Here is a 14731-nt window from a genome sequence, read left to right on the forward strand (position 1 = left end):
CAACATTGAAGTTAAATTATTTTTTTAAACGTCGTTTTCTTTCTAAAAATATTAACTGAGCTCGATCAGAGTTTCTTCCAGGCATCTCTTCGGGGGGGGGGGGGGGGGGGCGAAGCCCCCCCGAAAAAATTTTACCGCCCCCCGAACGAACTGAAATTTATATAATTTATATAGTGTCCGCCCCCCCCCCCCCGAAGAAAGTTTACCGCCCCCCCCCAAAAAATTTCAAGTGCCCCCCCGGAGAAAAAAGTCTGGAAGAAACACTGAGCTCGATCGACCTAGTGGCCTGTCGGTCATGAGACAGGGTTCGAGCAATGCTGACAATCAAGACAGAGACACAGGGTTCGTACCCATTGATAGTCTGTACAGACTACAGCCCCTGTGTATGTACCCGTGTATGTAGTAGGCCTCAGAGGCGTAGCGAGGCGGGGGGGCGGGGGTGCGGATCGCACCGGGTGACACCATTTAGGGGGGTGACACCAAGGCCAAAAAAAAAAGCAAAATATATAGAGAAAAACGTGAGGCGGGGGCGGGGGGGGGGGTGCAAATTGAAAGTTTGAGGGGGGGGTGCAAATCGAAAATTTGAAAGTTTGTCCCCGAGAAGGGTCGCTACGCCTCTGGGGGGTGACACCATTAAGTGTTGCACCGGGTGACACCCGACCTCGCTACGCCACTGGTAAGCCTGTCTGTATATATAAGATTTATTTATTTATTGCAATTTTGGTTAGATGAAAAAATATTTTAACTATAAACCATATTAGCTCTATTATTTTCTATATAAATTCCATTTCGTTCGGGGGCGGTAGACTTATCCGGGTGGGGGGGGGGGGAGAGAGGGAGAGCCCGAAAAAAGATGCCTGGAAGAAACTGCGAAATTATTACACACTGCCTTTGGTTTTCTTTAATGTTATTTTTAAAAGAATGTTTGGATAAATATCGTAACAACTCTATTATTATTACTTTATGCTAACATTGACATCAAATATGCAAATTCTTCCAATGAAAGCAATTTTCTCTCCAATGCTTTCTTCAATGTCAAGGCTATGAAACAAGTGAAAAACGCGAATAAAATATAAGCTGTCCCGGAAGATCCAGAATGCACTAAGAAAAACATCCGGATTATCTGTAATAATGATCTAGAATTCCTAGATAGAAAAATGCTCATCAAACTTTCATTTGTATCTAGATCTAAATCTAGTTAAAAGCTCAGGTGTTTTTAAATTTGACGATTTTTATTTTATTTGTAAACCTTGAAATATGCTTTATTATAGTTTATAGATCTATAACCCCTTCATCTTCATTTTTAGACTATTCAGTCTACTGTGAGTGTGAGGATTCTACACAATTTTCGCACTCGACTGGTCTCACATCTGTGATAATGAAATGTGATAGATAACCCTTAGCTGATTAAGTTGATTAACTCAAAGTATTATTAACTATTTGGCCTAAGTAATAAGTACTTAGTGAGTGGCCTAGTTGTAGTGGTGATGAGTGTTAGCTGCATGTTATTGTAAATTACAATTTGTAGGTCTAATCTAATGACACTAACAGCCCTAGGGCATTCTAGAGTCTAGATCTATGAGTACTCTGACATTATTATATGTATTTTGCATGTAGGCCTATAGTATAAGTAATATTAATAGGCTACTAGATATTCTCGCTAAATCTAAAATTTAGGCTTCTCAATTTTCAATTTAAACATGACCACTGAATATGCGTAATAATAGACATCCATATTTATTATTATTTAATCCATTAGGCACTAATTTTGAGGGTTAGCTCTTTTTAGACTAAATTTAAAATTAGGGGTCTACATAATTTCATATTTATTGTCACTCACTGCCATGGCATGACACACCTTTCGATTACAACCATATGCCATATTATATCACTCTTAAGTTTCAAGCTATGGCAAGCCAAGGATCATTTCGACTTTTTAACTGGCAATGCACAAGAGTTCCATAGGGCAGATAAAGTTGAGTTCATGTGTTTCATGTCCTTTGCATTTGATGAAGAGATGATGTAGTCAGCACTATGCCCAGCTACAGTTATTTTCCCTAATGAGAGTTATGTTTCTATCATAGCTGGGGGGACTCAGGGACGTCCTGCAGTCTTGAGTACATAACTGAGTTCCAAATGTGAGAGCTTTGGTCTAGCAGTTGGTTGAGTGTCATCCTGCTGAGTAAACAATCGTAGGGTCTAAATTCAATAGATTTCTCTCACTGACACCTGTATTTCACTCACTAGCTTACCACTCTCTTTTTGTTAAACCCAAATGAATTGTATTTTCTACATTGTTGTTAGGAACCTTTTTTTTATAATTTATATTACTTCTATCATCAGTCCCAGTTTTGAAGTGATTGGCTCAAACATGGAGGGAGCCACGTCATGGCTACAACAGTACTACAATGCTATTTCCTGTGGCCTGGAGCGTCTGTACACAAGTGGGGCACACTCAGATACAACCATTATTGTTGGGGAGAAGACCTTCCAGTGCCATAGAGTCATACTCTGTGCCATATCGCCATACTTTGATGCCATGTTTTCATCTGGCATGAAGGAAAGTGTTTCCGGCATTGTGAAGATAGAAGGCACAGACAGTGCTATTTTTGAGGCCATACTTGACTACATTTACAAAGGGACAGATTCTGTAAATGAAGGCAATGCTGAAGCCATATTGAAGGCTGCTTGCCTGCTGCAGATGGAATGTCTTCAAAAAAGGTGTGAAGAGTTCATCTGTAAAACTCTAACTATAAACAACTGCTTTGAACGGTGGCGCTTAGCTATCTGGCACTGTAGTCAACACCTAAAGCAGCAGGCCTGGAAGTTCATCATGTCAAATTTTGTCAAGATTTCTCAGCAGGAATATTTCCTGACTCTGGAGAAAGACGAGCTCATCTCAATCATAAAGGAAGACGAGCTGAACTGCCCCAACGAAGAGTTTGTCATAGAAACTGTTCTCAAGTGGGTGCAGCATGACCTAGAGGTCAGAGGTCAACTCCTGGGGGACATTTTCCCATATCTGCGGCTGCCGCTAACCAAACCCCAGTTCCTGATAGATATTTTGAGAAAGTATGCTGTTGTCAAAGAACACACGGAATGCCACATGTATATAGATCATGCCAAGAATTTTCAGCTCTTGCCAGCACATCGCCATGACAGCAGTAGTCCGGTGACGTCATACAGAAAAACATCCCAGTATGAAGATGTTCTGGTTGTTATTTCTGGTGGAGAATCTCCCAGGCCACCCTACATTAGATCTAAGAATGTTCTGGCTTTTGGATTCTATAGCCGTAAATGGTTTCGTCTCTCACCTTTACCCTACGACCCAGGCATTGAATTTGCCACATGTGTGCACAACAACGATATCTTTGTAACTGGGGGAGGCTTGTTCAAATCTTGTTTCTTGCGGTTCCGTTCTAAGAAAGATAAGTGGTCCCAGTGTAGGGCTAAGCTGAAAAATGGCAGGAGGAGACATGCAATGGCTGCCTGTGGAAATAAGATCTATGTGATTGGTGGCTACAACAGCGAGCTTGGCCAGGGCACCAAAGTCCTGAGTTCTATAGAAGAGTTTGAGCTAGGCTGTAGCGAGTGGATGGAAGTAGCACACCTCATTATTCCTGTGAGCTCAATATCAGCCACCGCCACCAAGGATAAGGTCCTTGTGTTTGGGGGTGAGACCAACGACCGCACAGATACAGCTTCAATTCAATGTTTTGACACGCTGACGCACTCAGTCAGCATTGTTGCACAACTTCCCCTGGCATGCAAGTTGACCCGGGCAACAGTTTGTAACAATTGTAGCTACATCATTCTGTACAATGGGAAAATTGTCCAGTTTGACCATCGGACTGACACTGTCAAAGTCATGGGTCACATTCAGAACTTTGACTGTGTCCATTACGGCTTGGTTCATCGTAGAGGTTCTCTGCTACTTCTGGGTGGTCAGAGGATCATTCCTGGCCCCAATCCTATCCGAGCTCTAGTGGACACAATGTTGCTGTACGATGTAAGGAATCAGAGAGTTATCATGCTGAATGACCGCATACCCACACCAAGGCTGGTGGACAGCTGTGCCAAAATCACCATTGAGAAAAAGTTTCTTGTAACAGAGTACACTGAGGCCACGCCAGGATCCTAGGTGCCATTTGTTGTTTAATTGCATCTAGCTAGTGTCAGGCTCCTGGGTACAGGGAAATAATTCCAGGTTTATAGGTACTATTTGTTGTACTGAGTACATTGGATCCATGGCTAGCTTCTAGATACTGTGAAGAGAGAGGCAGTGTATGTGTGTTATACTGAATAGATTGAGGCTTCAATTGCTGCTACTGTGTTGTTTACACTCTGTGTTCACCTTCTCCACCAATTGATAGATACCACTAGCCTTACAAGATTTACTTAACTTTATCAACATTCTAACATGTATTTATTAGAGTTGTTTTTGTCAACTGTTTATTAACATTTGTGTAGCTTTTGAACCTAACTCTTGTGTTTACTAAAAGAACATTATTTTGATTATGACTCAACAAAGTAAAACTATTACTATTAGAAAGAGAGATGAATTCTATTAGGCTGCAGAAATCTGTGTGTAGTTGATTAAACATGCTGTTTAGGTTGGTGTTTAAATTTGCTTCGGCTGCTTCACTTGTATGAATTAGCATTCTAAGAATAATAATGTGTTTGTAGGCAAACTAAAAACTTCAGTGGCTGTTGACTATGTCTGTTCTATTTTCAAACCACTGTTTATTGGGACCAAGTAAACTCTTCTCTACCTTTTAATATACTATGAGTTAGGTTTTGTTTTGTAAATCAAACTGTATTCATGGTTATAGTATTCTAGCCAGATTATGAGTTTTTTAAAATAAATATATTATAAAATATAGTGTATTTGGTTCATATCTAAGGAGATTTTTACTATTTTGTAAGTATTATGGACAGATGTTGATGCCTAAAAAAGTTATTCTGTATACCAGTTAACACTCAGCTAACACAACATGGCTACAGGACATTACCCCCCCCCCCCCCCTGGAGCAATTGCCCCCTGTCAATCCCCCCTCCTCCCCAAAGTTAGAATCCCAACTCTAACTCAAAAAGAGCAAATCCTAAGCATTCACCTCAGCCTAAAACTTAACACAAAACCAATGCTAGACATTGTTTTTAAACCTTAACTCTAACCCAAGCCGTAGCCCTAACCCCAACCCTAACACAAACCCTAAGCCTAATCTAACCCTGTCCTGGGGGGGGGGGGGGGGGGGTTAATGCCCTGTTCCCACACAACATGTAGGTTCTCATAACTATTGTACCCTGCATTGTTTTAAACAAAGTTCCCATTGTTGTCCACCAGTAGATAAAGTTTGTGTATGATATTTTCAGTTGGTTACTCGATCTAGTATAGTTCATGTTCTGCTGGCTGGTTTGATTGATTTAAGATCTAGTATAGTTCATGTTCTGCTGGCTGGTTTGATTGATTTAACGAGACAGGTTCATATTAAATTTGATGAGTTCATTTGGCATGTCAAAGAAATGTTTAGCAAAAGATTAATCAATGCCTTATGAGTAGAACATAATCAAAACAAACATTTGAAAGTTTATTTTATTGCTGTTATATTTTACTATTACTAACAAATTTCTTAATAAGTTACTGCATGTAAATTGAGCATAATAATTGTTAAAATGTGTTCTGATGATGTGTGCTGTCTATTACAGCACCAGTAGTCTGTCTAATGGCTGTCTTTCATGAGCTTATTACTAAATTATTGTTGACAAAATGTATTTTTATGCAACCTTTATGATTTTCTTGTTAACCATTTTTTTGTCATCAAAAGTATTGTGTCATGTTATAAAGTGTGAGAACCACTTATACACTATTATTACAATTGTTTTGCTATTTGCTGGAGAGAAGCAGCACAAAATACTTCCATTGCTACTGTGATGATAAGATAAAAACAACTCAAACATTTTTTAAAAATGTATTTACTAAAACATAACATGCAATCATATTCAAGTATTGAAATACTTTGCAATATTAATTTACACTTGTACAAATCCAAGGCAGAATTTATTTTTGACTGTTTAAATTTTTTTTTTTAGCATAAATAATTTGTTTTCCTTAAAAAAAATTCTGTAAAGATAACACAATGACCTAAACAATGTTTTTGGGAATTTGAATTAGTAGTTGAAATTTAAAGTTTGTGCATTTTATAAAATCATAAATCATATAAAAGTAGTAAGCGCTTTAATTAATTAATTTTTTTTAAATTTCATTGTTTCAGTATTTGACTCATTTTTTCTCAAAACTTGAAAAATAGAATGAGGTGATAGTGATTTAAAAATTGTAATGTTATAAAGTAAGATTAAATCTGTTCAGATGGTCAGACAAGGATGGTACTGGTCAGATGTTGATGGTGCTGGTCAGATGATGATGGTGCTGGTCAGAAGGTGCTGGTCAGATGATGATGGTGCTGGTGTCAGATGATGATGGTGCTGGTCAGATGATGATGGTGCTGGTCAGACAAGGATGGTGCTGGTCAGATGATGATGGTGCTGGTCAGATGATGATGGTGCTGGTCAGATGGTGCTGGTCAGATGATGATGGTGCTGGTCACGTAATGGTTGGGCTAGCAAGACAGTTTGTATGTAAACCTAGCAGCTGTCTTGTTGATGTTCCTGGTCTGCATACCTACTAATGACTGTACAATCACTATTAGTGTCTTGTATTTGGGTTTTTATGTGTAAAACACAAATCCATTAATTAACAAATCACTGCATTTAACTTAAATGCAGTGGTTTGTTAATGAATGGATTGTCTTCAAATTGAACAGCATTAAATAATGTATTGAAATATTTCTGGCCGTCTAGGACTGACTAATGTGTACACTTGTAATTGAAACTACACCTCAGTTGTTCAGATTTTGTTGATGACATGTGTAGTAGCAAGCATGATTCCTTAGTTAATATATAAAAAATATTCTCTTCTTTATGTAGCTTCATACATTTATTCATCTTTTGCACATTTCTTTTTAACGAGATGCTCTGGTTTATTATTGAATCTTACACTACTTACAGGCCTAAAGGAAGTTTCTTCTCCCTCAAACCCAGCATACCATACCATCTAGCTGGACTTGATTTTCTTGATGGATAAGTATTGGTGCTGAGTTGGCTCAGGAACCTCTTGCTAATCCAGTCATGTTTAGAGCCTGTCAAATATTTAGCATTTATAAAGTTACAGTTTGGTGATGCTGTCAGGAGTTTTAAAAAAATTCTAGGTGGAGGTCTTAGCTTTAACTTTAGTCAACTTTTAGTGTCAATACCACCACATACTTTTTATGTAGGTATCTCATAGCAAGTTTTTTAATCTTATGTGATGTAAAGGATTAACTATTGCATTCACTGTATTATATATCTTTAGTAAAATTTCTTATAGAATCTAGTTTTTTTTTTAAGTTTGCAACTTGCTGTCATCACTTTTTATTTTTTGTTTTTCAAGAGTGTTCAACTTATGGTGTCAGTACTCTAATTATTCTAATTAACCGGTCATAATTAAGCTTTGTTTTCAGCCTCTCTCTTCTACATTTTGTTCAAACTGGCTTGTTCTTATTTTCTATACACCTTCGAACAATCTACCACATATTATATAAGATTTGTTTTCATGCTTGCTTTCTCATGTTAACGTCTTTTGAGGTGAAAGTTTATAAAATAGTTTTCTTTTCTGCGTAGCTTATATTTATTTTATTCTCCTTTCTCTTGGTATAGACAATACAATCCAACTATTTTCAACACACTTATTTATTTCAAAAAAGTTATACTGTGTGTGTTTAGACGATATTCTTCGATGCATTCTTACAATTGCATTTATTAAATGTACCAATTGATGTATTTATTGTTTAGCTATAGCAATCATCAGAAGGGAGACAATCTGACATTTAAAACAGAGTTATGGTTCATAAAGATTTGGCTGGTACTCATCTAATCATGCTCTTTTGTGGTGCATTGCTGTAAGGATTTACAGTATAAATTGTATTAGTTTGATGAAAATTATAACACATGATTCATGTTTTTGTAAAGAAAATGGTAGATTCATCTAGTCTTATATAAAAGATGACTCTAATTTATTTAATTGGTTTTCACTTCTATTTTTAAATCTATTGCTTAAAGTAGTTTGGTTTTGGTAGGTTAAAGTTTATTCAACAAATATTACTACATTCATTTTTGTAAGCTTTTGAATTAATGAATGTTTGGTAAATAAGGTATTCAGTGATTTATTAAGTAACAGTATTTATGTAAACCAGTACTTACAAATACCAGACAAGCAAGGAAGGTTATACCACATCAAATTCAGCAGTTTTTTGCCTTATTAACTGGAATGGGACAACATTAGAAAAACTTCACTGTCAATTATTTTATTTTTTATGGTTATAGTCGCGATACAGTATAATATTATAATATTATGTTTATATGTATAGTTAAGTATATATATATTATATATATATATTATATATATATATATATATATATATATATATATATATATATACACATATTTTTTGTATATACATATTGCTTCTTTAGACCTAGACTGTTTTCAAAAGTGCGCAACAAGACTTTCTTGTTAAGTTTTCCTTAACATTGTATTAAGATTTGGTAAAATGGAATTGTTGAGAAGTAATTTTTCAAAGTATGATACCTTGGTTGATTTAGAACATATTGAATAAATCTAAAAAAAATGATGGGAGTCTGGCTCTGGAAAAGTGATATGTTTCATTGTATACATCTATACATCCATACATTCTTTTGTAGGGTATTAACCACACATCAGCTAACAGTGATGTCAGCAACATGAATAGTATTTAAATTAACTGCTTAAATACAGACCAGTTAAAAGGCAGTAAATCGCCTGATATAGATTGTATGTACATATGCAAGAATTATGTAGCAAAACATAATGTTGGCTGTCAGAATGAGTTTTTTTTTTCTGTCCCGTTAAAGCTGTTACAATGTATTACTCTTGTCTTTATTTAATTTTTTTTTTTGTATGTAGCTTTAGCCACTTTGTTATATCTTGAATGAATTTGTATTCTTTAATGCTAACAAAATTTCTGCAAGCTAACTTAAAATCTAACAAAAATATATAAAAACTAACCTAAAATCTAAAGCAGCTTCTACCCCAGAAAACAATGTGTTCACTGTATTAGATTTTCAGAATAAACCATGGTGGCTTACAATTTGATTTTTATTGTCAATTTATTGCTGTCTATGTCTGGTGTTGTGTCCCTTGGTGCTGTCCATGTCTGGTGTTGTGTCCCCTGTTGTTGTCCATGTCTGGTGTTGTGTCCCTTGTTACTGTCCATGTCTGGTGTTGTGTCCCTTGTTAATTTCCATGTCCCTTGGCGCTGTCCTTGTCTTGTGTAGATCTCAGTAGATGTGGCAATCCTAGGGGTAGACTCTTACCCCAACCTCCCTTGACAGAGTGACCGATGTCCATTGGTCATTAAGACAGTTTGACGTCACCGGTCATCAATAGATCGTGTGACGTCACTAGGTCATCAATAGATCACGTGACACAACTGGGGTCGTCTCATTAGCCCCCCCCCTCCTTTCTCTCCCCCTCCCTGACAGCACAACACCGACTGAGAATATCTCAAGGTAACTCAAGAGTTTAACCACTTGTGTGTTCTATTAATAGAACACTCCACTGAATCTCTAAGACTTATCTGAGAACATGGCGACGAGCTCTAGTTAGAACTCAAGTTAGTTGGGGGAAGCAAACTATTCTTTCAATATATTTTTTATCAAAATTAGACCAGTTTTAAAATACATGCCATATTTGTTTTCTATCCGATGCTTCAATATGAGCTTCAATGTTGATTTCAGCATACACTTACACATTTATGTATGCTTCAAGTTGCAATAAATAATGGTTAGTACTTAGATCTAGACATCTAGATGTGTTTTTAATAACACAACACAAACGGCCCGCAAGGAATTTGTAAAGTAACAAATAAGTAATGTTCATAAAAAAATGGCTACATTCATAATACAGCTCTGTGATACTTCACGCATTGTTTTATTTCACATTTCATGTATACGTATTTTTCTATGATCCCTATTTTTTAAATTTTGTTGCGTCAGTTCCAAACTTTAACCCTAAACATGGTTCGAACCCAGAGGCGTCGCGAGGTGGGGGCGGGGGGTGCGGAGTGCACAGGTTGACACCATTTAGGGGGGGGGACACCATGGCGAAAAATTGCAAAATATATATATTTAACATAGGTTTTTTTCTGGGTGGGGGGTGACACCATGAGATCCCGCACCGGGTGACACCCGACCTCGCGACGCCACTGTTAGAACCCTAATAATAATATCCCAAACTTAACCTATTCCATCTTTATCTAAATGACCGCGGGTCTCTTCCTAAATATTAATAAAGGTATCCAATCAGTGGCGTAGCCAGGATCGTCTCAAGGGGGGGGGTTCCAATTTTTACCCGGGGACAAACTTTCGATTTGCACCCCCCCCCCCCTCAAACTTTCGATTTGCACCCCCCCCCCCTCAAACTTTCGATTTGCACCCCCCCTCAAACTTTCGATTTGCACCCCCCCCCTCAAACTTTCGAATTGCACCCCCCTCAAACTTTCGATTTGCACCCCCCCTCATACTTTTTATATATATACCGAGGGGTCTATGGGGGGGGTTATGACCCCCCCTAACCCCCCCCCCCCTGCCTACGCCACTGTATCCAATAGATACTAAAGTGACCCAAGCTTTTCTTAATAGTTATTTAAAAAGTAGTGCATAATTTATTCTCTACTTTTCAGTGCATTATTACATACAATCTTGTTATTAAAAGGTTGTTTTTTTACAAGCTTTTATTTAACTCACTTCCTCGACAATCTGTCTGTCTGTCTAGACGGAAACGCAGGAGTGAAAATTCGGACAGTTCTACTTGACCGATACGATTCAAAGTTAGCACGTGGGTCAAGACATGAAGACAATGCAATCTGAAACTAAATTTGACTTAATTGGATGCCTAATTAATTTTTTATGAATTAATTAAAATTTGGACCGAATTAGTAGGCATGTCTAGCCAACCACACCACGCGCGTCATCACCTTCAATAGCTGCGCCATCACGTAATGGCTGCGTTCAAAAACCATTGCGCGCCTACTGAACGTGATGTTCAGTAGGCGCGCAATGGTTTTTATTTTTAGTCATGTAACTCTATTGTAAATAAAACATGTAAAGTACTGAAAAAAAATTCATAAAAAACGTTTTAATAACAAGCTTTTATGTAATGATGCACTAAAAAGTAGAAAATAAATTATAGACTACTATTTAAATAACTATAAAGAAAAGCGTGGGTGTCTTCCTTAACATTAGTAAAGGTATCCAATAGATACTAAAGTGACCCACGCTTTTCTTTATAGTTATTTAAATAGTAGTCTATAATTTATTTTCTACTTTTTAGTGCATCATTACATAAAAGCTTGTTATTAAAACGTTTTTTATGAATTTTTTTACAAGCTTTTATTTAACTCACTTCCTCTGTCTGTCGTCAGTCTAGACGGAAACGCAGGAGTGAAAATTCGGACAGTTCTACTTGACAGATACGATTCACAGTTGGCACGTGGGTCAAGACATGAAGACAATGCAATCTGAAACTAAATTTGACTTAATTGGATGCCTAATTAATTTTTTATGAATTAATAAAAATTTGGACCGAATAAGTAGGCATGTCTAGGCAACCACACCACACGCGTCATCACATTCAATAGCTTCAATGGCTGCGTTCAAAAACCATTGCGCGCCTACTGAACGTGATGTTCAGTAGGCGCGCAATGGTTTTTAGTCATGTAACTCTATTGTAAATAAAACATGTAAAGTACTGAAAAAAAAATTCATAAAAAACGTTTTAATAACAAGCTTTTATGTGATGATGCACTAAAAAGTAGAAAATAAATTATAGACTACTATTTAAGTAACTATAAAGAAAAGCGTGGGTCTCTTCTCAAATATTAGTAAAGGTATCCAATAGGTACTAAAGTGACCCACGCTTTTCTTTATAGTTATTTAAATAGTAGTCTATAATTTATTTTCTACTTTTTAGTGCATCATCACATAAAAGCTTGTTATTAAAACGTTTTTTATGAATTTTTACTTTCTCGTATATACGAAGTATAGAGAAAGTATTGTAATCGTGCACAAAAATCACTTGAAATTTTAACAATTTTCACCGTATTACACCTCAGTCCTTCATCACATCCGAAGTATAGAGGACTTATTTTAATCGGGCAAAAATTATCAATCCAGATTTATCAAAATTAAGAGGTTTTATGCGTAATCCAGTCTGAAAAACTGGGCTTTGCAATTCTGTCCGTATGTCTGTGTGTCTGTGTGTGTGTGTGTCCGTGTGTAAACACGATTACTTGAGTACCGTTATAGCTAGGTTGATGAAATTTCATATATAAGTATTTTATCAAAATCGTAGATCCGTATCAACTTTTGAGCGATTTCCGATAACCGGAAGTGGTACTTTTCCTACTTTGAATTTTTCAAAAGCCTATAACTTGAGTACTATTTCAGATAGATAAATGAAATTTCACATGTAAGTAAAAGATCTAATTCTCTACCTTCTGTTAAATTTTGAGTAATTTCCGTTGACCGGAAGTAGTAATTTACGCTACTTCCGATTTCTCAAAAAACTAATGTAAATTTTTAAAGTACTAATAATATTGCGCGCTATTGTGCACTTTTTTATTTGGCGTTCACTAGTTCACTTGGTGTGCAATTATTTTGTCTACGAGATTTTATTCTATTTTTAAAACTTTAAGTATTTAAAATGGATTAAAAATCATGTCAATAGCCCGAGTTCCCATCCCCTGTTGTTTTATATAAGAATATTCGAGAAAGTTTAGGGGAGATCACTCCCGGTTTATTTTTTACAAGCTTTTATTTAACTCACTTCCTCTGTCTGTCGTCAGTCTAGACGGAAACGCAGGAGTGAAAATTCGGACAGTTCTACTTGACCGACACGATTCACAGTTGGCACGTGGGTCAAGACATGAAGACAATGCAATCTGAAACTAAATTTGACTTAATTGGATGCCTAATTGATTTTTTATGAATTAATTAAAATTTGGACCGAATTAGTAGGCATGTCTAGCCAACCACACCACACGCGTCATCAATAGCTGCGCCATCACGACCACGTAATGGCTGCGTTCAAAAACCATTGCGCGCCTACTGAACGTGATATTCAGTAGGCGCGCAATGGTTTTTAGTCATGTAACTCTATTGTAGATAAAACATGTAAAGTACTGAAAAAAAAATTCATAAAAAACGTTTTAATAACAAGCTTTTATGTAATGATGAACTAAAAAGTAGAAAATAAATTATAGACTACTATTTAAATAACTATAAAGAAAAGCGTGGGTGTCTTCCTTAACATTAGTAAAGGTATCCAATAGATACTAAAGTGACCCACGCTTTTCTTTATAGTTATTTAAATAGTAGTCTATAATTTATTTTCTACTTTTTAGTTCATCATTACATAAAAGCTTGTTATTAAAACGTTTTTTATGAATTTTTTTTTTTTTAATTTTAAAAATGAAGATTAGTGACAATCGGCAGGGGAGGGGAGGCAAAAATCGTCAAATATCTTGACGCTACTTATTTTATAGATGACCCCGGTGTAGGTGTAAATCCAGTGCTTTATTTACACGCCGCGATGTTGTTTTAATTTCACGTTTTACATGCAGGATAAGAGTTTTATGTTTGTTTTAAATTGTAAGCACGTCGATGTTAAATTCAACCTGTGGTCGTACCCCCCCCCCCCAGTCCACACGCGTCCACCAAAGTCCACCATGTGGACGTCATAAATGGATGACCCCTTTATATGCGTGTGTCTGTCAGTGGCGGAACTAGAAAAAATGGGCCACCCCGCAAAAAAATTTTTTGGGCCCCCCTATATATGTATATATATATATATATATATATATATATATATATATATATATATATATATATATATATATATATATATATATATATATATATATACACTCAAACACAATACGAATATAGGATACTCCTTTCTGGCCTGATCGAGTTTTGAAAAAAAAATTCAATTAAATCTAATCACAACAGCATGTCATGTGTATGAGTGCATTGGTCTGTTTTGAAAAAATCTCTGTTTTCATGTAGATGAAATACTTCTAATCATTAAGTCGGTCAAAAGTGTATGAAGCTTTGTATAAGTAATGGTGTCTCGTGTTATGTTTATTTTTATGTTTTTTTTTGTATTTATTTTATTAACTTTAACTACGTTTCATTTTTATACTATATCATTCTTTAGTACTTATTTTTTTAAAATAATAATTAAGATAAGTAATTGCTTTTTAATTTGATTATTAAAAAGAGTTTTTGAGCACCCCTTTTTGACTATTTGAAAAAGGGAAATAATTTATGCAAGTGGTTTGAACGTTTGCCTATCTTTCACACTACAGCTGTGTTCATTTTTTTTTTTTAATTTTTACGCAACAGCATGTCTTAGCTACTATATAACATAACTACTGTATTAGATGTGTATTCTGCTTGTTACTTACAAAACCACTATCAAGTTGCCAGTGACGAAACTAATTATATATATATATATATATATATATATATATATATATATATATATATATATATATATATATATATATATATATATATATATATATGTATGTATATA

General features: G+C 35.9%; 1 protein-coding gene across 1 annotated transcript; it reads left to right on the forward strand.

Annotated features, from left to right (window-relative positions):
* The first annotated feature begins 1125 nt into the window (after positions 1–1125).
* LOC131948070 (kelch-like protein 24) lies at positions 1126–5018 on the forward strand. The gene is made up of 2 exons (XM_059309560.1): positions 1126–1210; positions 2344–5018. The coding sequence occupies exon 2, from the start codon at positions 2372–2374 to the stop codon at positions 4139–4141; it is 1770 nt and encodes a 589-aa protein (XP_059165543.1). The 5' UTR covers positions 1126–1210; positions 2344–2371; the 3' UTR covers positions 4142–5018.
* The last annotated feature ends 9713 nt before the right edge of the window (positions 5019–14731 follow it).

This window comes from Physella acuta, unplaced genomic scaffold, assembly GCF_028476545.2.
Source record: "Physella acuta isolate Inbredline_101_S28 unplaced genomic scaffold, ASM2847654v3 ptg000622l, whole genome shotgun sequence".
NCBI classification, from domain to species: Eukaryota; Metazoa; Mollusca; class Gastropoda; family Physidae; genus Physella; species Physella acuta.

Bases quoted from the DNA above. Each gene is read 5' to 3' on its own strand.
- LOC131948070 (XM_059309560.1), top strand. From the start codon at position 2,372: ATGGAGGGAGCCACGTCATGGCTACAACAGTACTACAATGCTATTTCC.